Raw genomic sequence first — 26,779 nt, 5'->3', positions numbered from 1 at the left:
CTCTGGGAATGATGGAGAAGAATGTGGGCTGAATGATAGCAATTAGGTAAAGTGGGAGCTGAATATATCGGAAAGGGGAAGATTCGTTGTTTGTAACTAACTTGCAGTGAGGTCTCTGGGAATTTTCCACAAGGCTTTATATTTGGTCCTGTCCAGTTCACCAATTTTATCAGTTACCTGGAAGGAGTCTAGGAGCTTGCTTACGAAATTTGCAGGCAACACAAAGCTGGTAAAGAAGCACAGATCAGTAATTCACTGGATGACAAACTCAAGTTTTTAAAATGTTGATTATTTAGGATGATGGGTTGACATTTATTAAGGATGGAGATAATGTCTTGCATTTAATTTGAAAAAGAAATTGTGATGATTAGAATTGAATGAGAGCAACTGCTAAAACAAAAACAAAAACAAAAAACCTTCAGGTTTTAATTGACCATAAGCATGAGGCAACTACTGAAAAAGTCTCCACCATCACTTCTGGCAGTCAGAGAGAGAGAGAGGGGGAGAGAGAAGGCTGATAAAAATAACATATCTATCTTAGCTGTACCCATTTTGAGTACTGCGATTGATTCTGGAAACCATATTTGACGAAAGATACTGACAAATTGTTTGTTTGATGGACAGAGGGGTTTTGATAGTGAAAAATCAGAGAATCTTGTAATATGAAAAAACTGGAGTGGTTTGTCTGTAAAATAGAAGGGGATCATAGTAGCTGTCTTTATTGAGCACTTATTGTGCATATTTTAGTTAATCCTCTCAGCAATATGATGAATTATTTATTGTTGTATTGGCATAAAACTGAGGACATACAGCTAGGCTCCCTGGATTTGAATCCATATAGTTTGACAAAGGACCTACTCTCTTGACATTGTACCACGTTACTCCTCCAAATATTTATCGAATGTTTAAAGAGTTGCCATGCAGATAGAAAAGTAGGCTTATTCTGTGGAATAGACTTATCAACAGATGGGTAGACTCAGGTTACTCCTCAAAGTAGAGGATTTTTCTGGGCACTAGAAAATGATGGTATATCTTCTAGTTTTTGTACAGTTAGACTATATTATCTCTAAGATGATATCTAATTGTAAGATGCTCACTTATTAGGATATGATTTGATGTTACACAGTATTATTATGAGTAGAAAAAAAAATTTAGGGCTGGCATATGGTTAGTATTCAATACATGCTTTGGCTTAACTTTCTTAGTTAACTAAGAACAGGGTTTGATCTTAACAAGGACTGTAGATTTGTTCCCTAGAACTCCACTATAGCTGTCATTGAATTTATCACTTAATTGTATTACTTCCCTTTACCCCTGGGTATTTTGTGAGGTGTGGAAATTTATTTTGTTTGCCATGTACCAAAAACAAACAGAGTGGGTGTCTGGAACAGAGTGGGTCCTCCACAAATATTTTTTGAATGGAGACCTAGTGTTAAAAGGGGTTTATCCTTCAGAAAAGTTATTTTTTCCCTGGTTCGGAGGTAGATAAATTATTCGTAGAGAAGACAAATGAACATTTTTATGATGCTATTTTTAAATGTACAATTATAAGTATTTTTGAAAGCAGAGAAGAATGTTTGCAGTTATTTCCCATAAAATAAGCAAAAGAAATTTAACAAATTTTAAGCTGTATTAAAATCTCAGAACAAATAGAGGAAAAAATCTGTGGATTTAAAATACAGCCAAAGACATTTCACTGTGACAGCTAATCTTTAATGTCATCCTGTTTGATTTTTCTGCCAGCACATGTAAGAGTAGTACTTTTTATGTTGCATGTGAAATGTTCAGATGGGTTGTTTCTCCTGACCAAAATATCTATAGGGAAAATTTCCTAAGATCAGTTGTTATTCAACTCACAATTTCTCTTTGGTTGTGTGGACAATATTCTGAATAAAGTATCATCTAGATACCCCATCCTCCTATATTTACACAGGAATTACCTTTTCTGAGGGTTATCTATGCCAGCTATTAAAAATAGCCCTGTTGAAAGACCTAATAAAAATATAATCACCAGTTTGTTTTAAAATACACTAAAGAAAGACAGCAGACAGGGTCTCATGAGAAGTGACATTCTGTAATTACCTCATCCTATCAAAAGAAAAACAATTCCCAGAAATTAATGAATACAGCAAGAGTCTATTTCCTATCTTAATTCTATCTTAATTGCAAAAGTGGATCAATTAAAAAAAAAAAAGACTACACTGGCAAAGCCCCTCTCTTAAGGTTTTGTTTCTCAATTCTCTAGTCATCAAATCAATGTATATATAAGCATACCATGCAAGTATTTTACCTTCTGAGATGAGGTAGACCAGCTCCACCAGCAGTGCCCCCATGAAACAACCAAATCCGTTGAACAGTGTCAAAAAATTCATTAATGTTCCTCTGATGGTACTTGGAACAAATCTGTATGATATTACAGAGACTGAAAAGAAAAGACATCAGAATTTAGAATATTCTCTCTAAAATGCTTTCCTAGAAACTATTCAAATTGGTACTGATTATACCTCAAAGAAAGTTCAGTGATACAGGCAAGTTTGGAGTTAGACTTTGTTAAAGTACTTTAGTAATGGAGTTCCCATCCTGGCTCAACGGTTAACAAACCCGACTAGGAACAATGAGGTTGTGGGTTTGATCCCTGGCCTCACTCAGCGGGTTAAGGATCCGCCCTTGCTGTGAGCTGTGGTGTAAGTCGCAGCCGTGGCTCGGATCCTGAGTTGCCTTGGCTATAGTATTGGCCAGCAGCTGTAGCTCCGACTTGACCCCTTGCCTGGGAACCTCCATATGCCATGGGTGCGGCCCTAAAAAGACAAAAAGGCAAAAAAAAAAAAAAAAAAAAAAAAAGTTACTTTAATAAGAGGGTATCACATTACAATTTACCAGTCAGTCTCCGCAAGTAGAAAAAGAATGGCAAAATGTACTCCTGTGGAGGTACAAGGAAAATTTTATTACTTGGGGTCAAGTGTCCTGATATGTTCACCCAAATTTCACCCTGATTTGAACCTTTCTAATGAATTTCAGACTGAGCTAAGCTTGCATCAGATAGTAACCTGATAGTCTATCACTAAGATCAATGATTCTGTGATTCTACACATAAATCATTAGATTCCTTATGGAAAACCTGAATTTGTCATGAAAAATTAGCATGGAGGTACCAGCATGGGCTCTGGACTTAAATAAGCTCACGCTAAAATCCTGGGTCAACTGTTTCCTACCTCTGTGATTTTACGTTACGTTACTTAAACTTTCCAAGCCTCAGTGTTCTTCTCTAAAAAATGGGAGTAAGATCATTTTTCATTATCATCACTGAGGTGCTGCAACAGTTACTTGCTATAATATATGTAAAGTACCTATTATATTGCTGACTTGAAGGAAGTGAATAAAGTTAGCTACTTTTAACAATGTTAACTTTACTAAATCAAATAATCCCTACTTGTGCATGGCATTGTGCAAAGCCCTTTACATGCATTTAAATGATTTCATTTAAGGAAATGCTTAAGCATTGGGTCTCCAAAATGGTAATCTTTTTCCCCCCAAGTTATTGTTGAGGTGATAGTAATGAAGGTGGCAAGAAGTTGAGAGAATAGAGTTCTCGGTTGTAGCTCAGTGGTAACGAAACCAGCTAGTATCCATGAGGACACGGGTTCTACCCCCGACCCTGCTTAGTGGGTTAAGGATCTGGACTTGCTGTGAGCTGTGGTATAGGTTACAGCCGGGACTGGGATCTTGAGTTGCTGTGGCTGTGGTGTAAGCCAGCAGCCGTAGCTCCGATTCAACCCCTAGGAATTTCCATATGCTGAAGTAAGGCCCTAAAAAGATTAAAAAAAAAAAAAGGAAGTTGAAATATCATGGAAATATATTTATATTTTAAAATTTCAATTAAAATGATTTTTGATATTAGAAATAAATGAAATAAGTATATATAATTTTGTACTTTCATATCAACATAACTATGTTAAAATATGCATGGCAATCTTAGGAATACAAGCTAAAATATTATGTATGTGATAGCTGTGATTTGCTTCATAATTATACAAAGAGGAGGAAGAGAGTATGTGAATGAAGGCAGAGATGAGATGAGTTTGGCCATGTGTGGAAAATTATTGAGTCTGGAACATGGATACTAATCTCTTTTGTATATAAGTGGCAAAAAATTGCAAGAAGCATTAAAGAATTATAAATAGTTTTAGCTTTGAGTGGCTGAATTATTGGATTTTGAATTTTTCTTCTTACTCTTTTGAACTTTGCAAATTTTTCTACAATGAGAGATTGTAAATAAACATTAAGCTCTTAAAAAAAAAGTGAACACAACATTGTAAGTCAACTATACTCCAATAACATTTTTGAAAAATTGAAGTACAGTTGATTTTTTTTAAAGTGGTGATAAAACCCATTATACCATAAACAGTAAATTTTTAGTTTCCCTCTCTATAAGAAGAAAGCGATTTTCTTACCTTCTCCCTTTCCTCTCAGGAAAACTTCACCTCTGGTTTCCCTGTAGTTTTCTGCAGTAAAACTGAATTTGTCCAGCATTTGTAAATGAACTTACTAACATCTAGCATACACGTATTAACATCCCTTCCTGCAGTCATTTAACTTTTCAGTTTTGCCTTCTGTGTGTTACGCACATTTTTATCGGTCATTCAACAAACATTTAAAGGAGTTTCTCTCTGTGCTGCGGATGTGCTGAGTGCCAGGGCTGAGGGTGGAAAAGGCATCAGTACGTCTTTCCCGGACTTTAAACTCTGGGAGGGCAGAGCGCAGAGATCCACGCAATGCTAAGGGCAGTCTAACCAGGCACTTAAATACCACAGATAGTTATTAGAAATGAAGGTAATGATGGTGATAAACACAATACTGTGAAGAAGGGCTTCAAATATTGGCAGCAAGGGGCCGTGGTTATCAGAGCTCTCCAGTGCAGTGCAAATCACCGGCAGGAGCCCTAGCCAAGTTTGCAAGTGTTTCGGGAAGATCCAAAGGAGAGAGTATAAGGGAAACACTGAAGAGGCTTTGGGAAGAAATGATTCACAGTTATAAAAATCATTTGGCTTATGAACTCCTCCTTCTAAATACGAGGAGACAAACAATGGGCAGAAAGACAAGGTCAGCCAGTTTCTTTCACTTGGAAAAAGCAGAACGAACAAGCCCATTATTACTTTGCTAGTTAATTATTAATCCTGTGCTTTTCTCTTGCTAGAACTTCTGGTGCGGTATATAATTCATGAACACACTTTGGCAGCTCTCTGCCTGCTGGTTAATCTCTCTTTGGTGTCATTTTTGTCGTTTTGAAAGCCTCTGGTTCCCTTTTATAGGACTTAGCTTTTCAAGTCCTCGGCTCTCCAATTCCAGGCATCTCCTTGTGTGTTCTGATCATTTTCCACATTGGTGATCATCAACTTGATGTTTTAGGCTCCATGATACTTCTTTGCAAACACTGCAGTAGAGATATTGTCAACAAGTCGGCCACTGTTCTAAAATTCTCATTCTACTCTGAAGATACAGTGAAAAAATACTCAGTGTGTGGGAAAGCTGGACTTCTTGCCAGGGAGAGCTGAAATGGGCCTCCAGGTGGAGGTTGGTTAGTGTCTGCAAAGAGGCCCCATCACAGTGTATGCGGAATCTACAAACTTCAGGCCCATAACTGCCTTCCTGAGGCACCTGGTACTGGGGGCTCATTGCTGGAAATTTCTTTTTTACTCAGGTTGTTCTTAAACAGTTAAAATGTGTTTACTGCATTTGGTGAGGGGTTATTTTGAACACATGGAGAAAACTAGAAAATGGAAATTGATCCTATGGCCATTTTCAGATCATTATTCCTTCCTCATTCCTAAAAAGCTTCGGCTTTGAGTCTCATGCTATCCAATTAGATCACCTCTTTTGTGCTGTCAGCTGCCTATCTCTAGGGCATTTTCCTCTATCATTCAAAGGCACCCATTCCTCTCTCATGGGCACACCTTCTCGTTCTCCTTCTCACTCAATTCTTGGCAATTTTAATGCACACATATGTGTAGCTCATCCTTACAACCTTCCAGCCTGCCATATCTTGGTTTCTCAGTTCCAATGTCCTTGTCCTCCACTCAACCTTAGTCACTCATACCCATGAATCTTGTACCGCAGACTAGGGGGTGGTGAACTATAGTCAGGTAAGTTCCAGCCTGCCACCTATTTATCAATAAAGTTTTCTTGGAACACACCCACACCCATTCATTGTGTATTGTCTATGTTTATACACCACCGCGACAGAATCGAGTGGTTGTAACAGAGGCTGGCATGCAAAACTTAACCATTTACTCTCTATCACTTTTAAGAATAAATTTGCCAACCCATACTCCAGAGTAATAATTGTCACCACTCCATAATCTTAACTTTGTGCACCCCTCTAACTTCCGCCTTCTTCCTTCCCAGTTTACTCTCTACTGCTCAACCATACACACACACACACAAATGCTGGCCCTCCTTCAGGGCCTCTCCTCCATGACTCCTTTCAGTATTTTCACCTCTTTCATGCTCTCATGTTCTTACTACTCTTTTTACCTAAGTTAAGTTCCATGGTCAACTATTAGAATCCTATTCTTCCACACGCCCTTGTTTCATTGGCTGTCTCTTGCTTTTTGGAAATTGATTGGCAAAACAATTCACTGCCTGTCCTCTTTGCTACTTTATCCATGCACCCCTAATGTGACTGCAGAAAACTGCGGACCAACTCATTTTAAATTCCTTCCCACAAACTTCAAATGGCCTCCTCATGCTCCCAGGCAACATTCCATGTATCTCCGTAGTTCTTCCACTCCCCTTTTGTCCTAGCCAACAACGTCATGCCTCTCTTCTCTCTTCCAACTCCCCAAATGTCCTCCTCCATCCTCACTCAGAGCTAATGGCTTGGTATCCTACGTCACTGAAAAAATCGAATCGGCCAGAAGGGAATTTCCATAGAATCTCCACACCCTATTTATATACCCATGAGTTTCTGCTTCCACATATTCTGCCTTCCAAACTGTTGCCGTTGATGAACTGTGCTTTTAGCCAAATTTTCAACCTAGTATTTTCTCCCTTCCTGACACCATCAACTTTCCTTCTCTCTTGAATCATTCCCACCAGAATAATGTATGAGACCATCATTTTCTTCCCTCAAAGCAAATACAAATAAAAAACCCTCTCTTAACCCCATTCCTTTGTCAGCTTCTGTTTCATTTCTTTTTCTTTCTTTCTTTCTTTTTTTTTTTTTTTTTTTTTTTTTTGCTTTTTTGGGCCGCATCTGTGGCATGTGGAAGTTCCCAGGCTAAGGTCAAATCAGAGCTACAGCTGCTGGCCTATGCCACAGCCACAGCCATTGGGGATCCAGCTGTGTCTGCAGCCTACACCACAACTCACAGCAACAGCAGATCCTTAACCCAATGAGCGAGGCTGAGGATTGAATCTGTAACCTCATGATTCCTAGTCAGATTCGTTTCCACTGTGCCACTACGGGAACTCCCTGTTTCATTTCTTTGTTTCCCTTTGCAGCCCTGTTTTTCAAATGAACTGTCTCTGATTTTCTTTTCCCATTATCCCCTAAACTTATTCTAATCAGGCTCTTGTGCATTCTCATTCCAGACATAAAAAAGCACTTGTCGAAATCACATGTAACCCCCAAATTGCTTCATTCAGTGGTCAATTCTCAGTCCTCATCTTGTTTGGTCCATGAGCAGCATTTGACATGGTCGAGTATTCCCTCTTCCTGGATCTTACCTTCTCTTCATTTGACTTTTAGGATTGCTTTCTTGGTTTTCTCCTTTTCTCAGTAGCCACTTCTCTCTTTTGCAAATTTCTTACCCTTCTCCTGAATGTCTTAAAGAGGGAGTGCCTCAGGGTTCAGTTCTTGAATCCTCTACTCTGTCCGACTTCCTATGTCCCCTGACTTCTTTGTTGGTATCAGCTAGTCACATGACTTTAAATATCACCAGAATGCTTAGGACTCTCAGGTTGCATCTGGCCCCTACCTCCGTATCAAATTACAGGCTTGAATATCCAATGCCCTACTTGATATCTCCATTTGACATCTCATTTTCAACATATCCAACATGAAACACATGATCTTCTCCTCGAAGCTCCCTCCGCCTGTGGCCTGTTACCTCTCTACACATGTCAGCTCCATCCTTCTAATTGCTCAGGTCATCAACTTTGATGTCATTATTAACTCGCCTCTTTCTCTCTTACTCTAGTGGTCTGTCTGTCTTCAAATATGACTAAATTTTGACTATTCGTCACTACCTAATTGCTTCTTCCTTGGTCTGAGACACTCATTTGTCTTCCCTAGACTACTGTTTCAATCAATCTATGGACAGTATATTCTCCATAGCAGAGAGAGGGTTGTTTTGGGGGTTTTGTTTGTTTGTTTATTTGTTTGTTTAAGTGTAAGTGATACCATGTCACTCAGAGCCCAAGTTGGAGTCTTTACAATGGCCATTTTGACTCATCTCTTACCAGTTTTTCCCTTCCTTGGTCCTCCAACTGCATGAGACCCCTTGCAATTTCTCATTAAACACACTCCCATCTTTTCATTTACTGACTACTTTTCCAGCAAGAATGTTCTTTCCAAGTATCCATGTGGCCGACTCCCTCAACTCTTTCAAGTTTCTGCTCAAATGTCACCTCTGACTGAGGTCTATCCTAACAAGAATCTTTTTTAGAACAGAAATATTTTATTGAAGTATAGTTGATTTACAATGTTGTGTTAATTTCTGCTGTATAGCAAAGTGATTCAATTATATATATGTGTGTGTGTATATATGTATATATTCTTTCTCATTTTTTTTATTATGGTTTATCACAGGATAGTGAATATAGTTCCCTGTGCTATACAGTAGGACCTTGTAGTTTATCCATCCTTTTTTTTTTTTTTTTTTTTTTTTTAAAGGCTGCACTGGTGCATACAGAAATTCCCAGGCTAGGGGTCAAATCGGAGCTACAATACCTCCAAATCCTGGCCATGTCTGTGGCCTACATCACAGCTCATGGCAATACCAGATCCTTAACTCACTGAGCAAGGACAGGGATCGAACCTGCATTCTCATGGGTATTAGTTGGGTTCTTAACCCACTGAGCCATAATGGGAACTCCCTATCTATCCTTTATGTAATAGTTTGCATTGGAGTTCCTGTCATGGCTCAGTGGCTAATGAATCTGACTAGCATCCATGAAGATGCAGGTTTGATCCCTGGCCTCGCTCAGTGGGTTAAGGATGCAGCATTGCTGTAAGCTGTGGTGTAGGTTGCAGATGTGGCTCGGATCCCACATTACCATGGCTGTAGCATAGACTGGCAGCTGTAGCTCGATTTGACCCCTAGCCTGGGAACCTCCATATGTCACAGGTGTGGCCCTAAAAAGTCAAAAAAAAAAAAAAAAGAAAAGAAAAATAGTTTGCATCTACTAATCCCAAACTCCCAATCCATCCCTCTCTCACCTCTGCTCCCCTCTAGCAACCATGAGTTTTTTCTCTATTATCCTGATCAGTCTCTTTGTGCTGCAACCTGCTCCCTCCCTGCTTGGCTCTTGGCCCCTTATCCTGCTCTGTCTTTCCTCCTTCTTATAGCACTCACCACCTTCTAACATACTCTGTAATTTAATTATTTATTACGCTTATTGTATATTATCTTTGTCCCCTTGGTAGGATATAAATTCTGCAGTGGCAGAAATCTTTGTCTTTTTTTTAAGTTGATGTGTCTTAAGTTTCTAGAGCAGTGTCAGGCATATTGTAGACACCCACAAAATATTTTTTGAATAAACAAACACAGGTTATCAGATAGCTGGGGCATACGCTGCTATGATTAAGACATAATTTGAATTTTTTTTTTTAAGGGTCACACCTGAAGCACATGGAAATTCTCAGGCTAGGGGCTGAATCAGAGCTGCAGTTGCTGGCCTGTACCACAGCAATGCCAGATCCGAGCCACGTCTGTGACCTACACTGCAGGTTACAGCAACATTGGATCCTTAACCCACTGAGTGAGGCCAAGGATTGAACCTACATCCTCATGGATACTAGTTGAGTTTGTTACCACTGAGCCATGGTGGGAACTCCTATTTTGTTTTCTTGCAGATCATTTCCAATGTACAACATGGCTTACTAGGGAGAAAAATATCCACTGAAATTTGGGAAGTGATCCATTGTGCTTGCTTTCTCAGTGCTAACAACATAGGACATTGTCAGTATTTTGAATTATATATCTTTATTATACTCAAATAGAAATAGCTGTATATTTCATTCATTCATTTGCTATTCAGTCAAAATGTATTTATCACCTACCATGTATGTGCATTTTTCAGCAAGGCAGAACACAGAAGAATACAGAGATGAACAAGCAAGATAAGAAAATGTACTCATCTTGAAAAGGTTCAAGACTGTATACTTTCTCATGGTGAGAGGTAAGCAATAAACATGACCTATAAATGAGATCATTTTGGATTCTGACAAGTGTTCTTTAATAAATGGAACAAGATAATGGACTGGAAAGTGATAGGATAGCCAGGGAATCCTCTCTGAAGAGTTGATCTTTGAGAAAACTCAATAATGAGGAGAAGCCAGCCACTTGGAAAACAGAGGAAAGAAAGGAGATTCTAGATAGAAGAGCAAGTACAAAGGACCTGGAGCAAAAATAAGTTTGACGCCGTAGAGGCAGAATGAAGACCATCAAATTTCTAGTGAAGTGTTCACAGAGAATGTGGTAAAAAATTGTAGTCGGAACAGTACACGGAGGCCAAATCATGTGTAATCATGAAATTTCTAGTCAAGTGTTCACAGGAAAAATGGTATAAAATGTAGTTGCAGTAGTACATGGAGCCCGAATCATGTGGAATTTGAATCATTTATCTTCAAATTCCTATTACAGCATTTTAAGCAGGGGAATGATGGGACTGATGTTTTAGAAAGAGCATCGTAGCTGTTTTGAAAAGAAAAGGCTCCTGGAACAGAAGGGGAAGCAGGGAGACAAGGTAGGAGGCTCGGAAAGAATTGGGATTGGAGACCAGGTGGATGACATAGGAGACAGTGAGACAGGGTCAGATTTAGATGATATTTCAGAGTAAAGACTAAGACTTGCTGTTGGATTGAGGTGAAAGGGACCCAGGATGACTGGTGAGACAGACATGATGCTCACACCCTCAGGCCTCCTGGTGCTCCAACTGGGGGAGGTGTGGTAGAAAGAGCTCTGAGAAGGACATCTGTGCTTGAGCCTGAGTCTTGGATTATTAATTCACATGAAAGACATTAACAGTAATAACAGCACACATTACAGCTGCTAATTACTGAGTGCTGTCTATATATGAGACAACCTGCTTTTTCCTTTGCATAAAATATTTCACTTAGTCCTTACAACATCCCTTCCCCGTTTTATAGATGATGAGAAAGGCTCAGAAATGTGGAATAGGAGTTCCCGTCGTGGCGCAGTGGTTAACGAATCCGACTAGGAACCATGAGGTTGCGGGTTCGATCCCTGCCCTTGCTCAGTGGGTTAACGATCCGGCGTTGCCGTGAGCTGTGGTGTAGGTTGCAGACGCGGCTCGGATCCCGTGTTGCTGTGGCTCTGGCGTAGGCTGGCAGCTACAGCTCCGGTTAGACCCCTAGCCTGGGAAACTCCATATGCCGCGGGAGCGGCCCAAGAAATAGCAAAAAGACAACAAGAAAAAAAAAAAAGAAATGTGGAATAATTTTGCAAGGTCATATAACTAGTCAGTGGGAGAACTGGGTTTGAATTCAGATCAGTCTGACTTTAAGATCATAGTTGCTAACCACTATGCTGTACTGCCTTCCAGAATAGTGATTCTTGATTTTATAGTTCAAAACACCCCTTCACATTTTATGTCATGTAATTCTCAAGGGGTAGGCTCCATTCCCATTGACTGTTACACTGAGGCTGTGATATGGGAAAGAATTATAATTTATATTTTTCCACTTTAAAGATCCGAAAGAGGAGTTCCTGTCGTGGTGCAATGGAAATGAATCCGCCTAGGAACCATGAGGTTGTGGGTTAGATCCCTGGCCTCGCTCAGTGGGTTAAGGCTCCAGCGTGGTATAGGTTGCAGATGAGGCTTGGATCTGGCATTGCTGTGGCTCTGGCATAGGACGGCAACAACAGCTCTAATTAGACCTCCTAGCCTGGGAACCTCCATATGCCACAGGTGTGGCCCTGAAAAGACAAAGGAAAAACAAACAAACAAACAAAATCTGAAAGGTAGAGGTTAAGTGAATTTTTAGATCACACATGGAGTAAGTGACAGAACTGGAAATCAAAACAAAGTCTGGCCCCTGCCTCATGACTTTTATAGAAGATAAGTCAGTTGACTTAGTTGGACCATACTTTCCAGATGGGTAAATCAGGGATGGGTAAACCAAATGATTTATGTTACATGATCTGCTTTTTAGACAGTCTATGGTCATAAGTGCCTCTCTGGCTTTTATATGTTGAACCACAGTTGCTTAGCTGGCTGGGAATTTCTTGACTGTATTCATGCATCACCTTCATGCATTGCCTTTCTTCAATTTCTAGCCTATAAAATTTTGGCTGACTACTTCCAACAATTTTCTGGAAATACCAGGAAAATTACAAACATTTGTGTGATAGCATGCTTTTGTACTTCTTTTGTATTATTAGTAGGATCAAACAGTGATATCCACATCTTAGAATATCATAAAATCACTTATTCATGCATAATATGTGAAATGAATTGGTTTAAAATTACAAAAAAAGTCTAACATACATATGATGACTGTAATTACACCAACTATTAATTAAGCTTATTTTGACTTTTTTCAAAGATTGCCTTGGTTTCATATATGTCAATGTGTATATGTGCATATATGTTAAATATATATTTATTTAAGAAATTTATGAATAACCAAGGATAATAAATTGAAGATTTTAGATGAGTAAAATGGTTAGACTTGTCATTTAGGATAATTGTTCAAGAGGTTTCGAGTTGAGTAGTTAGAATGGGAGGGATATTGGAGGTAGGAAGATAGTTAGGAAGTTATAGAAATAATCTTGGTAAAGTATAATTGAACTTGCATTACAATCAGGATTCCCAGTGCAGGGAAATATAAGGAAGGTAGAAATATCAAATGCAATAGATCATACATTGATAAATACACACACACACACACACATAACACACATTGCTGTATTGCAAGAAGTCACTGAAATAGTTTGATGAATTTTCGAGTGGCTAGTTTAATTAATATCAGCAATCTAGATAATCCAGAAAACATTTGATATTTAATAAAATTATTTTGAACCTATTTTATGAAACACTAGTGACCACACTTAATTTAGTGTAGTTTAAAGACATCAAATTGTCTGGAAAATTGGCTCGAATTTTCATTTCATTTGCGTATTTATATACTCTCAAAGTACATTACAAATGTCACTTTTGGAGGGAGTATATATGTGAGTTTATCTGTGGATGGGGGCGGTGGGAAGAGGGAAGGGAGAAGAGAAGAGGAAATTTTGCATCTGAGTACACTGGCTGTGTTTTTTACATTTTAGCAGAGTCCTATATCTGACCACATGATTACTGCTTTTAATCAGGTTAGCAAATCTTTCATTACATTCTGTCTACATTCAGGTAGAATTAATAGTTTAATGTGTGGTAAAGGAATGAAAAGAAATTATATGGAGTTCCCATCGTGGCTCAGTGGTTAACGAACCCGACTAGTATCCATGGGGATGCAGGCTCAATCCCTGGCCTTGCTCAGAGGGTTAAGGATCCAGTGTTGCCATGATCTGTGGTGTAGGTCGCAAACATGGCTCAGATCCCAAGTTTCTGTGGCTGTGGTGCAGGCTGTCAGCTACAGCTTCGATTTGACGTCTAGCCTGGGAACTGCCATCTGCTGCAGGTGTAGCCCTAAAAAGATGGAAAAGACCAAAAGAAAAGAAAAGAAATTATATATGCTTTCTTAAATGAGGATGATACCTAGGCTTGTTCTGAAGCATTGTTGAAAATCTTCAAGACATGAGTAGATCTCCAACCACTTGAGGTGATGTGTTCTGTGTGAAGACGCCCCATGTTCCAACAGGAAGTGAAAAAACAGGTACTCACAAGCTGGGTGGACCATGGTTTCAGCCACTCCAAGTAAAACGTATTGAAGAACCAGGTGGAAACAGGGCATGGAAGAAACGGTGAGAACTTTGCCTGAAAGAGGCTGCTCCACTGGAGGGAAGTGCTTTCTGTGTATTTCAAAGAAGCCAGCTACCATCACAGACAGTGCTGCAGAAAGATTGCCAGCAACTGAAGAAAAAAAATACAAAACAAAAAAAATTTAAAAGAGCCCCAAATCAGTGTAATAGGCCACAGCATTTCTTATGTATTGACACTAGAGGATGTTTCCTCAACATTTTTTTGATTGCTTTTCTGGGGTTATCCAGATGCCAGGAGTGTTGTGTGACTTTCCTGTGCTTAGGCTCTGATCTCTCAGAAATGGCTGCATTAAGCCCCTATTTCTTGAATTACTGGCTATATGGCCTCAGTTATTTAACCTCATTATCACTTTCCTCAGCTCTAAGATGGGGTTCATGATACTTGCTTTGTTGAATGGCCGTGGGATTTAAATAAGATAATGTATTGGTATTATTGCAACATTTCCTGGGAGCAATTCTGGGCAAATTATTACTGAAGATACAGTAATGTTTTGGACTTTTATCCTCAGGTAAGGCATATCAGTCTGATAACTTTTTTAGATATATCTGAGTCAAACTGATTTAGGGGAATTTAAAATAAAGTGATGTCTTTATATGATTTTAATTATTTTTAAAATGGTTTTGAAATAACTTGTGTTATCAGGCCTCAGTTTTCTGACATTTCTCTAGTTTTTGCAGAAAAAGTAAAGCAGCTATTAGAGCTGCTTTAGGAAATTTTGTTTAGGAAAAAAAAAAGGTCATAGGTGAATTAGCTGGGTAAAGCATATGAGTAGAAGCAATTATTCAGATAGTAGTCCAACTCTTTGCTTCACTTTTAAGGAATTGTCCAGGAAATTTTGGTTGAAAGTGAGTGGGATTTTGTTACATTTTATATCTACTGCAACCATTCCATTTCTCAATTTATCATTCATATTACTGGACTTTAATCCCATTGTTAGAGCAGTGGCAAACTTTAGCTTGATAAAATTTACTTGCGATTTAGAGATAGACATATTTCGCTAACTTGCATAAAATTTCAGATAAGGCAAAGCTTTCAATTCAGAAAAATCAATCTTATGTTTAAATAGCTTAGTGTTTGTTTTGGTTTATTGAGAGACTGGTAGGTAAATTTTTTGATTATATCTAAGCATTTCAATGTATCCATAAATTCTGCTCTTTACTGAGCCCTCAAGAAATAGAGGGTATTTTTTTAAAAAAAGGAGGAAATGTGAATAACAGCAAATTTGAGGAATTTCAGACTTTATTATTGCTTTAAGTTAGGTTCCATGAAGGCCCATTTATAATGAAGTAGAGATTTTGGTTCTGTTAACAGCTCATATTTTTAAAAAAGTAATTTTAATGTTATCTACATTTAAGGTAATAATTTTTCTAGATTACTTGGCATCAGAAAGGGAGCTAAAATGTCAATTCATTTTAATATTTACTCTGTTACTGCTGTATCTAAAGCAGTATGCTAGGGCCATTGAGGATGTAAGATAAAACAATATTTGTTCTCAATCATTGCAGAACCATATTCTATTGGAGACTATAAGAAGGAGAATTTATTTCTAGCTGGACAAATGAGATACATCATGTTACGCTTTAAAGAAAAAAGGGCTTCAATATGAGGAGGTGAAGACAGCACAAATGGCTGAGCAAAAGCACCAATTGTGAGGGTGTCAGAAAAATTTGCAGAATGGTGAGAAACTCAAGTTATTTGAGAATCAGGGGAAAAGATAGATTGGGGTCAGATCATAAGAGGCATTTAATATATTTTTAAGGAATTTGGAAATTACTCTGAAGATAATGGAATCATTGATGACATTAGACACAAGTGAAATGATTAGAATTGTCATTCAGGATGATTACTCTAAAGGCCATGTGCAGGTTGATAGAATGGGAGTGATAGTGAAAGGAGGAAGATGGTTAGGAAGTGAAGAAATAATCTTAATAAAGTATAAAGGAGGCTTGAGTTACAATTAGGTTTCCCATTTCTAGGAAATAGAGATGGTAGAAACATCAGATGCAATGGAGTCCACTGATAAAACCACAGCAACTGAAACAGGGATCAAGGAGGAAGCAGATGTCAACTTTTGACTATGATTCTAGGTGACTGAAACAATGCTAGTGACAATAGTATAAATAAGACTCACATTTGATATGGAGAAAAATAAATATGATTTTGACTTGAGAGATACAAAGGGGTAATCCAAAGAATAGTGCCCAAAAAAACAACTGAAAATGTGAATTATAGGTTAGAAGATCGGTTGAGTTAAGAAAGAAAGTTTAATGAATCAACAACCTAGAGCTGGGATTTTGGATCAAGTGAAATTGGAAGATGATTGGTGAAAGAGAGATGAGAATATCCAAGCTATGCTTTCACATTTGCATTTGGGGGAAAGAAAAGTCAGAAAGATAGGTCACATCTAAGGGAAGGTTTCACAGAGGATACACAAATTCTTGATCTTTCCACTAATTCTTCTTAATTTTCCCCTGTCCTCTAGTATCTTCATGTACTCAGGTAGAAATCCAGGGTCCCCTTGCTTTCCCTCTGCCTCTATGTATGTTATTAAGTTCTCTGGAAATTATTTCCAAAATATATTGTGAATCAACCTGCTTCCCTCTCTAGCCACTGCCATCATTCTAATCCAAGTTATTAACATAGTTAACCCAGATGGCATGCAATAGCATATTAACCAGTCTTCCCGTTCCCACTTTTGCCAGTCTGTGATCTTAGATAAATGCAAATTCATTGTTACTCTTCTGCTTGAATTTCTTCTAGGGATTTCCACACCATCAGGATGAAATCTCAAATCTTTAACATGACCTGTACGTCCTTGCCTGTGCTCATCACTTCATTCTAACCCTGCTTGCTGCTTTTTCATCTCTGACCATGTTTCAGCTACATTGGTCTTCTTTTTTTTCTTGACTACCTTAAACTCTTTCTCAGCTTAGGGCCTTGCTTAGCTCTTTTCTCTTCCTGAAACATTTTTTTCCTACTCTATACCTGCCTATTTATCCTTCAGTTATGCATCTCATAATCTAAATTAGACCCTGCCTGTTAATCTCCCCATAACATCCATTTTATTCCCCATACTTACACAATCTGAATTTAAATGATTTAGGTGTATTCATTTGTACCGTGACTGTTTCAGTGACTTGACTGGAAGCTTCATGAAAATAAGAACAAAGTTTGTTTTTCTTACTAGTTTATTGCTACCAAGGAAAGTGCCCTGATTTAACAGTAAGTAATATACATACACACACTTACATGCAGATACATACAGAGGCACATGCACATGTAATTAATTTTTTTTTTTTTTTGTCTTTTGTCTTTTTAGGGCCGCTCTGGCAGCATGTGGAGTTTCCCAGGTTAGGGGTCTAATTGGAGCTACAGCTGCCAGCCTATGCCACAGCCACAGCAATGCCAGATCTGAGCCACGTCTGCGACCCACTCCATAGCTCATGGCAACGCCGGATCCTTAACCCACTGAGCGAGGGCCAGGGATCAAACCCACAACCTCATGGTTCCCAGTCAGATTTGTTTCTGCTGTGCCACGATGGGAACTCCCACATGTAATTAAATAAATGACCATAATGCTAAACTGTTGAGATAAAGACGATAATAAAACATGTGAAAAGTCAACAGTACTTTAAAATGCATTATTACCTTTGGATTATGAGTATAAATGACCATAGTGCTAAATATGTTGAGATAAAGCGGATAATAAAACTGTGAAAAGTCAACAATATTTTAAAATGGATTATTCTTTTCCAACAAATTCCTATGATGGAATCAGAAAACAAGGAGTTAGGAGTTCCTGTCATGGCGCAGTGGTTAATGAATCTGACTAGGAACCGTGAGGTTGTAGGTTCAATCCCTGGCCTTGCTCAGTGGGTTAACCAGCATTGCTGTGAGCTGTGGTGTAGGTTGCAGACGTGGCTCGGATCCCGAGTTGCTGTGGCTGTGGCATAGGCAGGCCGGTGGTTATGGCTCCAATTAGACCCCTAGCCTGGGAATCTCCATATGCCGTGAGAGCAGGCCTAATAAAGGCAAAAAGACAAAAAAAAAAAAAAAAAAAAAAAAAAAAGAGAGAACAAGGAGTTAAAGAATCAGTGGGGGAGTAAATATATGTAAATAGTGTCATCAATTCTTTTAAGAAGTTTGGTGTGTAAGAAAGAAGAAAGCTAAATAAGATGCAGAAGAAGTTAGCAAGATCACAGGGAGCTGTCTTAATTAGACATGGAAGCTTGGCCATGTTTATATGCAGAGGAAAGGAGTCACTGGGGATGGGAAAAATTAAAGCCATAAAAGCAAGAACTAAGTAATATAAAATGCCTTGAAGTAAATAAGAGAGGGAAAAGGATCATGGGACCAAAAAATTTCAGAGTTTCATGGCAAGGAGTAAAAAGAATCCTCCTTTAAAAGAAGAGAGAAAAAAAAGTTGAAGGAATAGAGAGGAAAAGTTTTCAGCAACCACTGTTGGTGAGTTTAGCTAAAGATGAAGAGTCTATGGTAAAATTAGAGCTGGTGGTTGTGATTTGCAGCTTATGCAGTGAGTCTATTTTGAGATGTAAAATTGGGTTGTTTATCTGATCTATTTTTCTTTTTAATGTAGATGTTTGTCACTATAAACTTTCTTCATGGTACTCTTTTGCTGTGTCCCAAAGATTTGTTGTGTCATTGGTTTTCCTTTTCATTTGTCTTGAGACATTTTAAATATCCCTTTTGATTTCTTCTTTGAACCAATGGTTTTTCAAGAGTGTGTTAATTTTCATTTATTTGTGAGTTTTCCTTGTGTCATTCTTTCTAGTTTTATTCCATTGTGGTAAAAAAAGATACTCAATGATTTCAATCTTAAACTTTACCTCTCAAGGATCTAGAAAAAGAAGGACAAACTAAACCAAAATTAGTAGAAGAGAGGTAATCAAGATTATAGCAGAAATAAATGAAATTGAAAGTAGAATATTTAATAGAAAAGATTGATTAAAAAACTGAGTTGTTTTTTTGAAAAGATAAAAATTGACAAACTCTTAGCTAGACTCATCCAAGAAAATAAGAGATAAGATTCAAATAAACTAAATCAGATATGAAATGAAACATTACAATTGATGTCACAGAAATTTAAATGATCATAAAACACTATGATGAACAATTATCCTTCAATGAATGGACCAACTAGAGGAAATGAATAAATTTCTAGAAACTAGCAACCTACCAAGACTGAATCAAGAAGAAGTAGAGAGTTTGACCAAATCAGTGTCAATGAAGAGTAAGGTAATCAGAAACCTCCTAACTAAGAGAAGCCCAGGACCAGATGGTTTCACTGCTCCAAACATTTAAATAATTGTAACAATCCTTAAACTCTTCCAAAAAAATAGAGGAGGGAGAGACACTCCCAAACTCATTTTATGAGTACAGCATCTCCACAATACCAAAGCCAGATGAAGACGCCACAAAAAAAAAACTGCAGGCCACTATCCCTGATGAACATGGAAGGAAAAATCCTCAACAAAGTATTAAACCAAATTCAACACCATAAAGAAATAGGATTTATTTCTGGGATGCAAGGATACAATGTCCACAAATAAATAAATGTGCTTCACTACATTAACAGAAGAATAAAATCACATGATCATCTCAAAACATGCAGAAAAAGCACTTGACAAAATTCCAAAAATAAAAGGGTTGTACCTCAATATAATAAAGGTCATATTCAAAAATCCCAGAGCTAACATATTACTCAATGGTGAAAAACTAGAAGCTTTTCCTCTAAGGAAAAGCATGGGTAGAACAAAGCGTGGATGCCCACTCTGGTCACTTATAGTCAACATATTATTGGAATTCCTAGTGAGAACAGTTAGTCAAGAAGAAGAAATAAAAGGCATCCAAAGTGGAAAGAAGACATGATCATATATGTAGAAAATATTAAAGAATTCACACAAAAAAATTGTTTGAGCTAATCAACAAATTCAGAAAGGTTTCAGGATACAAAATTAACACACAAAAATCATCACGTTTGTACATACCAATAACAAACTATCTGAAAAATTAAGAAAATAATCCTATTTACAATTCTAACTAAAAGAATAAATACTTAGGAATGAATTTAACCAAGATGGCAAAAGACTTGTACACTGGAAATTCTAAAACATTGATCAAAGAAATTAAAGCAGGAGTTCCCATCGTGGCTCAGTGGTTAACAAATCCGACTGGAACCATGATGTTGCAGGTTCGATCCCTGGCCTTGCTCAGTGGGTTAAGGATCTGGTGTTGCCATGAGCTGTGGTGTAGGTCTCAGACTTGGCTCGGATCTGGTGTTGCTGTGGCTCTGGCGTAGGCCAGCGGCTATAGCTCCGATTAGACCCCTAGCCTGGGAATCTCCATATGCCATGGAAGTGGCCCCAGAAAAGGCAAAAAGACAAAAACAAAAAAAACAAAAAAAACAAAAAAAAAAAACAAAAAAGAAATTAAAGCAGAGATAAATAAATGGGAATACATCATATGCTCATGGATTGGAAGAAATATTGTTAAAGTATTCATAATATTTAAAGTGATCTACATATTCATGCAATCTCTGTTAAAATCCCAATGGCACTTTTTAAAGACATAGGAAAAAACAATTCTAAAATTCATAAAATCATGGAAGACCCTGAGAGCCAAAACAATTTTGAGCAAGAACAGAGCTGGAGGCATCACATGCCCTAATTTCAAAATGTAGTACAAATGTATAGAAATCAAAAGAGTATGGTACTGCATAAAAACAGACTTATAGGCCACTGAAACAGAACAGAGATCCCAGAGATAAACCCACTTATATAGGATCAACCAATCTTTGACAAAGATGCCAAAAATACACAAGAGGGAAGGATGGTAGCTTCCAAAAGCAGTATGGAGGAAACTGGCTATCCACATGCAAAAGAATGAAATTAGACCCTATACCACACACAAAAAATTAACCAAAAAATGAATTAAAGACCTGCAATGGCAAAACTCCTAGAAGAAAACGTAGGGTAAAAGCATTGGTCTTGGCGATGCTTTCTTGGCTATGACACCAAAAGAACAAGCAGCACAGGGAAAAATAGACATCAAATTCAAAAGTTTCTGCACACAAAGGAAATAATCAATAAAATGGAAAGGAAACCTACAGTATCAGTAAAAATATTTGCAAGCCATATATCTGATAAAGAGAATTCTTACAACTCAATTGCAAAAAAACACCCCCAAATAGTCTGATTTAAAATGAGCAAAGAAACTAAATAGGCATTTCTCCAAAGAAGACATACGAATGGTCAACAGATAAATGAAAAAGTTTTGTCATCACTAATCATCATGGAAATGTTAATTAAAAACACAGTAAGATATCACCTCACATATGTTGTGATGGCTATTATCAAAAAAACAAGAGATAACAAGTGCTGGTAAGGGTATGGCATGAAGAGAACGCTTATACACTCCTGGTGGGAATGTAAATTGGTATAGCCACCATGGAAAACAGTATGGAGGGTCCTCAAAAAATTAAAAATAGAACTGTAATCTAATTTAGCAATCTGGGTATGTAGCTAAAGGAACTGAAATCAGGATCTTGAAGAGATAGCTTTACTTACATTTTCATTGCAGCGTTATTCACAATAGTCAAGACATGGAAATGACCTAAATGTCCATCAGTGGACAAATAGAAAATGTGGTATATAGACGCAATGAAGTATTTTTCATCCTCAGGAATAGAAAGAAATCAAGCCATTGGTGACAACATGGATGAACTTGGAGAACATTATGCTAAGTAAGCCAGACATGGAAGGACAAATAGTACATGATATCACTTATATAGGGAATATAAAATAGTCAAGTTCTTGGAAGCAGAGAGTAGAATAGTAGATGCCGGGGGCAAGGGGAGGTGGAAATGGGGAGGTATTAGTCAAAGGATACAAAGTTTCTGTTATAGTAGATGGGTAAATCCTAGAGATCTACTATATAGCCTAGAGCTAATAATATTCTATTATATACTTGGAATTTTGTTAAGAGGATAGATCTTATGTTGGGTTCTTATCACACAGAAAAAATTTATAAACTATTTATAGATCAATCATACCTCAATAAAGATTTTTTAAAGAAATTTATTGGATTATTTTAGGAGGGTCCAACATTTGATCAGTAGGAGTGGACAAAAGGAATAAGGAGAAAATGAAGGAGAGGAAATTATTTTTTAAAAAAATAACAGAACATTTCTCTGAATGAAAGAGTTCACCTGGAGGACAGTAGAATGGTTAAAAAGACCTTCCCCAAGGGACAATAACATGACATTTTAGAATATCACAGGTAGAGAGAAGAGTGTTTTTCAGTTAGAAAAAGAGGTCATAAACATAGGAATAAGTATCAGAAGGGGCCTGAGCTTCTCAGTAATCATTCAAGTCCCTGATGACAATAGAGAAATAGTTTTAAAATTCTGAAGAATAATGATTTCAACTTGGAATTCTATATATAACTAATTAATCAAGTTTGAGGGTAAAGGACTTTTTTTTTTCTTTCTATAGCCACACCTGTGGTGTATGGAAGTTCTTGGGCTAGGGGCTGAATTGGAGCTGTAGCTGCAGGCCTACACCATAGCCACAGCAACACAGGATCCAAGCTGCATCTGTGACCTACACTGCAGCTTGTGGCAATGCTGAATCTTTAACCCACTGAGTGAGGCCAGGGATTGAGCCCCATGGAGACTATGTTGGGTCCTTAACCCACTTAGCCACAATGGGAACTCCATCTCTAAAATTTTTATTGATGAATTTCAAAATAATAGTTCTTTTGGGGGTGATGCGGTTTCACTTAATTGTTGTTCAAAATTATTATCTTTTATCAAATAATTGCAAATATCCATCTGTGAAAACTTGCTGACACTGCAGAAGCAAATGGCAGGCCATATTTGACCCATGAGTGTAGTGGTTGGCCAACCCTTGGTTTAGTCATCAACTTTTATTGCCCACTCTGTAATTCTAGCTTTGACCTCTTGAGAAACTGTGGCATTTTTAACCTGGGCCACTGCTGCCTATACATAGGCATGAAATGTAAGAGAGTGCTCTCTTGACCTCTTCCTCTGTCCCCAACCAACAGCATAGGGATCACCTGGAAGCTTGCTAGACATACAGAATCTCACGTTCCATCCTAGAGGGACTGAATCTGATCTTCATTAAACAAGATCCCAAGAAGATTCCTATACACATAAAACTTCTCTAGCATAGAGCACTATGAGACCTGATTTGGCAAAATCCAGGGAAAGCTAGTACTCCAAATGATTTCAAGCAAAGCACAAATATTTAACCCGTTTACCTAGACATTTTAGGGCAAGGTGTATTTTACATGAAGGATCTAGATAACTGCATTTGCTTTTTATTTGCCACTGTACTCTGGTGCAAGTGAAAAATGGCTTTTTAAAAATTCAAAACAAAGTTGGATTCTAACCTAAATTTAATCTATTCCATTTTTATTCTTAGCTTCTATGAGATCATAACTCGTCCAGAGCAGAGTGCAGTTTATCAGAATGTACACATTTTAAACCTCTAGCAGATCTGTATTTATAAGGTAAAGCACATGGTTCCAAAGGAGATATTATATTCCAATAAATAATGTAGGTTTTAGTATTGGCTGTGTGGCTGTAGATGAATCTACAAAAGTCTTAAAGCTCTTATAATTTACTCTATTATCCCACCATGTAATAATTTACCAAATTAGACCACAATCAAATTTTTAAAAATCAAAATTTAATCAGATATTTCGGTTGTACTTGCCAATTCCTATTGAAGCAAATTCTAATACTGAAAAATAGGCATGTTAAGATTCTTCCATTATTGGCTAAATTCCATTATTGGTTCACTGAGAAAACTATGAGTTCTTTACATGCAGTATGAAATTCTATTGAGTCCTTGAGAATTTGTACTTGGATCCATGATATTGGCATATTCCAAGAATAGAAAATTCGTTCTTGTGGGAACAAACTGGTGTCCATAAACCACTCTCATAGAGACAGCTATAGTTTTATCATCATACATGTCTGCTGCCTTTGTGGAAGATATTTCTTACCCACTGATAGAACGGCATATGTTTTTGTTTTAAATTTATTATTTCTTCTATTAGTGATATGTTCCTGTATTTGACTTAAGCTATCCATATTCTATCTTTTGTTTCTCTTTAGACCACTAGAATCTGATTTCAGGAGATTCAGCTTCAGCTGGTATTTTAACTTCTGAATCTGGAACAGGTAACTCATATACATGGAGATCAGTTACACACATGTATCTATAAGTCATAAATTATTGCTTCAGACGGTCTACTAGATGGCTTACTAGATGGTCTACTTCACCTAAATTTAATTCCAGCGTTGATGTCACCTTTAAAAGTAAGAACCTGAGAACATTGGCATGATTTTATTAAACAAATGAACAATTGAATGAATGAGTTATTCAGGCATGTTACTTCTTTTAGTGCTTATGCAGTTCCTTCTGCCAGGTATTTTGCAATAGGGAAAGACTTATGATATTTCTTGCAAAAATGTAGCAGTTCTAAAAACCATAATAGGGAAAAAAGTAGTTTGGATAAAATAATCCTACTTTTGATGAAGGTGACTGGACCCCTAACTTAATTTATCAAACATTTTGGTTTTTAATTTATCAAACATTTTGGTTCCAAACAAAAAGATACTTTATGTCGCTGCCAATTATTAGAACTAGTGGAAGTTACTGATTATGTTCAAAGGGGACTAACGCCTTGGCTGTACCTATATCATAAAGGATGTCGAGTTAGAATTTTATTTTAAAGAGAAAGGTCTGGCAGATATTTGAATATACTTCATCTGCATTTCAATTTAAATGTTACTTAAAAGCCAAGATAATTGCTACCTACTGTGTTGTACACTTCTGCTTTGTATAAGGCTTAATAACAATCTTAATTAGGCTAATTTTAGTCAGATTAATACTTGTGTGTGTCAGCACTAGCTACTAAATGCCACATACTGCAGGATTTAATTAATGGTAAGGAAAGAAAATACTCATGGTGTAAACATTTTTGAACTGCAAAAGGCTAAAACGAAGTATATCCAGCTCTGACAGGGGATAAAGCACAATGATGTCACTGATTCTAAATTTTTAGTGTATTAAGGTTGACTTTTGGACAGATCTGTCACATGTAACATTAGAAAAATACAGTCTTGGTAAAACACTCTGAGCATATCAAACCTTTGCCTTTCACAGCTCTGAAAAATTTGGAGATTTTTTATAGTTGTCACTGTGATACACTTCTTGATTTCTTTAGCTGATAAACTCAAGAATGTCCTTTCTTGAATCAGAAATCCCTCTTTCCTTGCATTGTTTATGAGGTGGATAAAGAGAGCTTATTTTTCCTTTATTAACCATTTCTAGTTGGACCAAGTGAGTGAGCGTTCTCCATCACTCACTCTTAGCTTAGGCTGGGATTATCCGTGTTGGACACTAGGCATCAGCATTGTCTGCACCATCTGCCTCCTTAAACTTGACAGTCCTTGGGCTGGGAATGACTGATTGTGAAAAGAGGTGAGGGACTCTAAGGAGGAGCTGTCCCTTGTGGTGACTAAAATGTTTTTCATTCACTTCATAGCATTAATTGGAAACAGCAGTCCCGATTACAAATTAACACTGACTTCTGTGAGTGTTATGTATGGCAGGGAAGTGGAATAATAATAATAATATTAATAACAAATAATGCAATGGCTTTAGAATTAGAAGGCTTGAATTCAAATAAGGCTTATTATCTTTGAGGCCCTTGACCTATTAAATGATGATTTATCACAAGGTTAAATGAGATATGTATATGAAGCTGCTAGATTCAAATTAGTAATTCATAAATATTTTTTTCAAATTTATATAATTCACTCACATTTTCAAGGCACTTGGGTTCAAATGAAAGTAAAATTTAATATTAGATTAATGCAGTTATGTAAATTACTCTCAAAAAGTACTCTAGATTTGTGCTTATATGTCCTGATAAAACATCAATCTTCCATAATCACAAGCAGAATATGGAAAATTCAAGCAAACATCTAGTTAAAAAGGTACATATCATCACACATCTTTATATTCCTATAGCAAATTATTATGCAAATAAGTGAACAAGTATGTAAATGAACAAATGAACGGAGTCTGGCTTAGAAATTGAATTCAGTGTTCTATACTCAGAAGAATATATCTTAGTTTTTTTGTTTTTGTTTTTTTTTTACTTGAGTCTAGTTTTTTTTCCTTCTCATGCCCAATAAATCTGTTACCAATCTTGACTGGGAATTTCAGTTCATTAACATCAAACAGTATATTAGATAACTCTGACTCTCCTCCATACATAAAAAAATCACATACGGAGTTCCTGTCATGGCTCAGTGGTTAACGAATCCGACTAGGAACCATGAGGTTGCGGGTTCGGTCCTGGCCTTGCTCAGTGGGTTGGGGATCCCGCGTTGCTGTGGCTCTGGTGTAGGCCGGCAGCTACAGCTCCAATTGGACCCCTGGCCTAGGAATCTCCATATGCTGCTGGAGTGGCCCTAGAAAAGGCCAAAAGACCAAAAAAAAAAAAAAAAAAAAAAAAAAATCACATACTTCTTTAAGAATAGACACGAGAG

General features: G+C 37.4%; 1 protein-coding gene across 1 annotated transcript in view; it reads right to left on the bottom strand.

Moving 5' to 3' along the window:
- Positions 1–26,779, bottom strand: part of SLC15A5 (solute carrier family 15 member 5) — an 84,775-nt gene that overhangs the window by 24,970 nt on the left and 33,026 nt on the right. Inside the window, exons 6-7 of the mRNA XM_021092295.1 lie at positions 14,071–14,259; positions 2,291–2,422 (exon numbers count right to left, since the gene is read on the bottom strand). Coding sequence (XP_020947954.1) covers positions 2,291–2,422; positions 14,071–14,259 — 321 coding nt within the window. The remainder of the gene's footprint in view (positions 1–2,290; positions 2,423–14,070; positions 14,260–26,779) is intronic.

Source organism: Sus scrofa, chromosome 5 (assembly GCF_000003025.6).
Source record: "Sus scrofa isolate TJ Tabasco breed Duroc chromosome 5, Sscrofa11.1, whole genome shotgun sequence".
Lineage (NCBI taxonomy): Eukaryota > Metazoa > Chordata > Mammalia > Artiodactyla > Suidae > Sus > Sus scrofa.
This window is presented reverse-complemented; position numbering and strand designations above follow the sequence as displayed.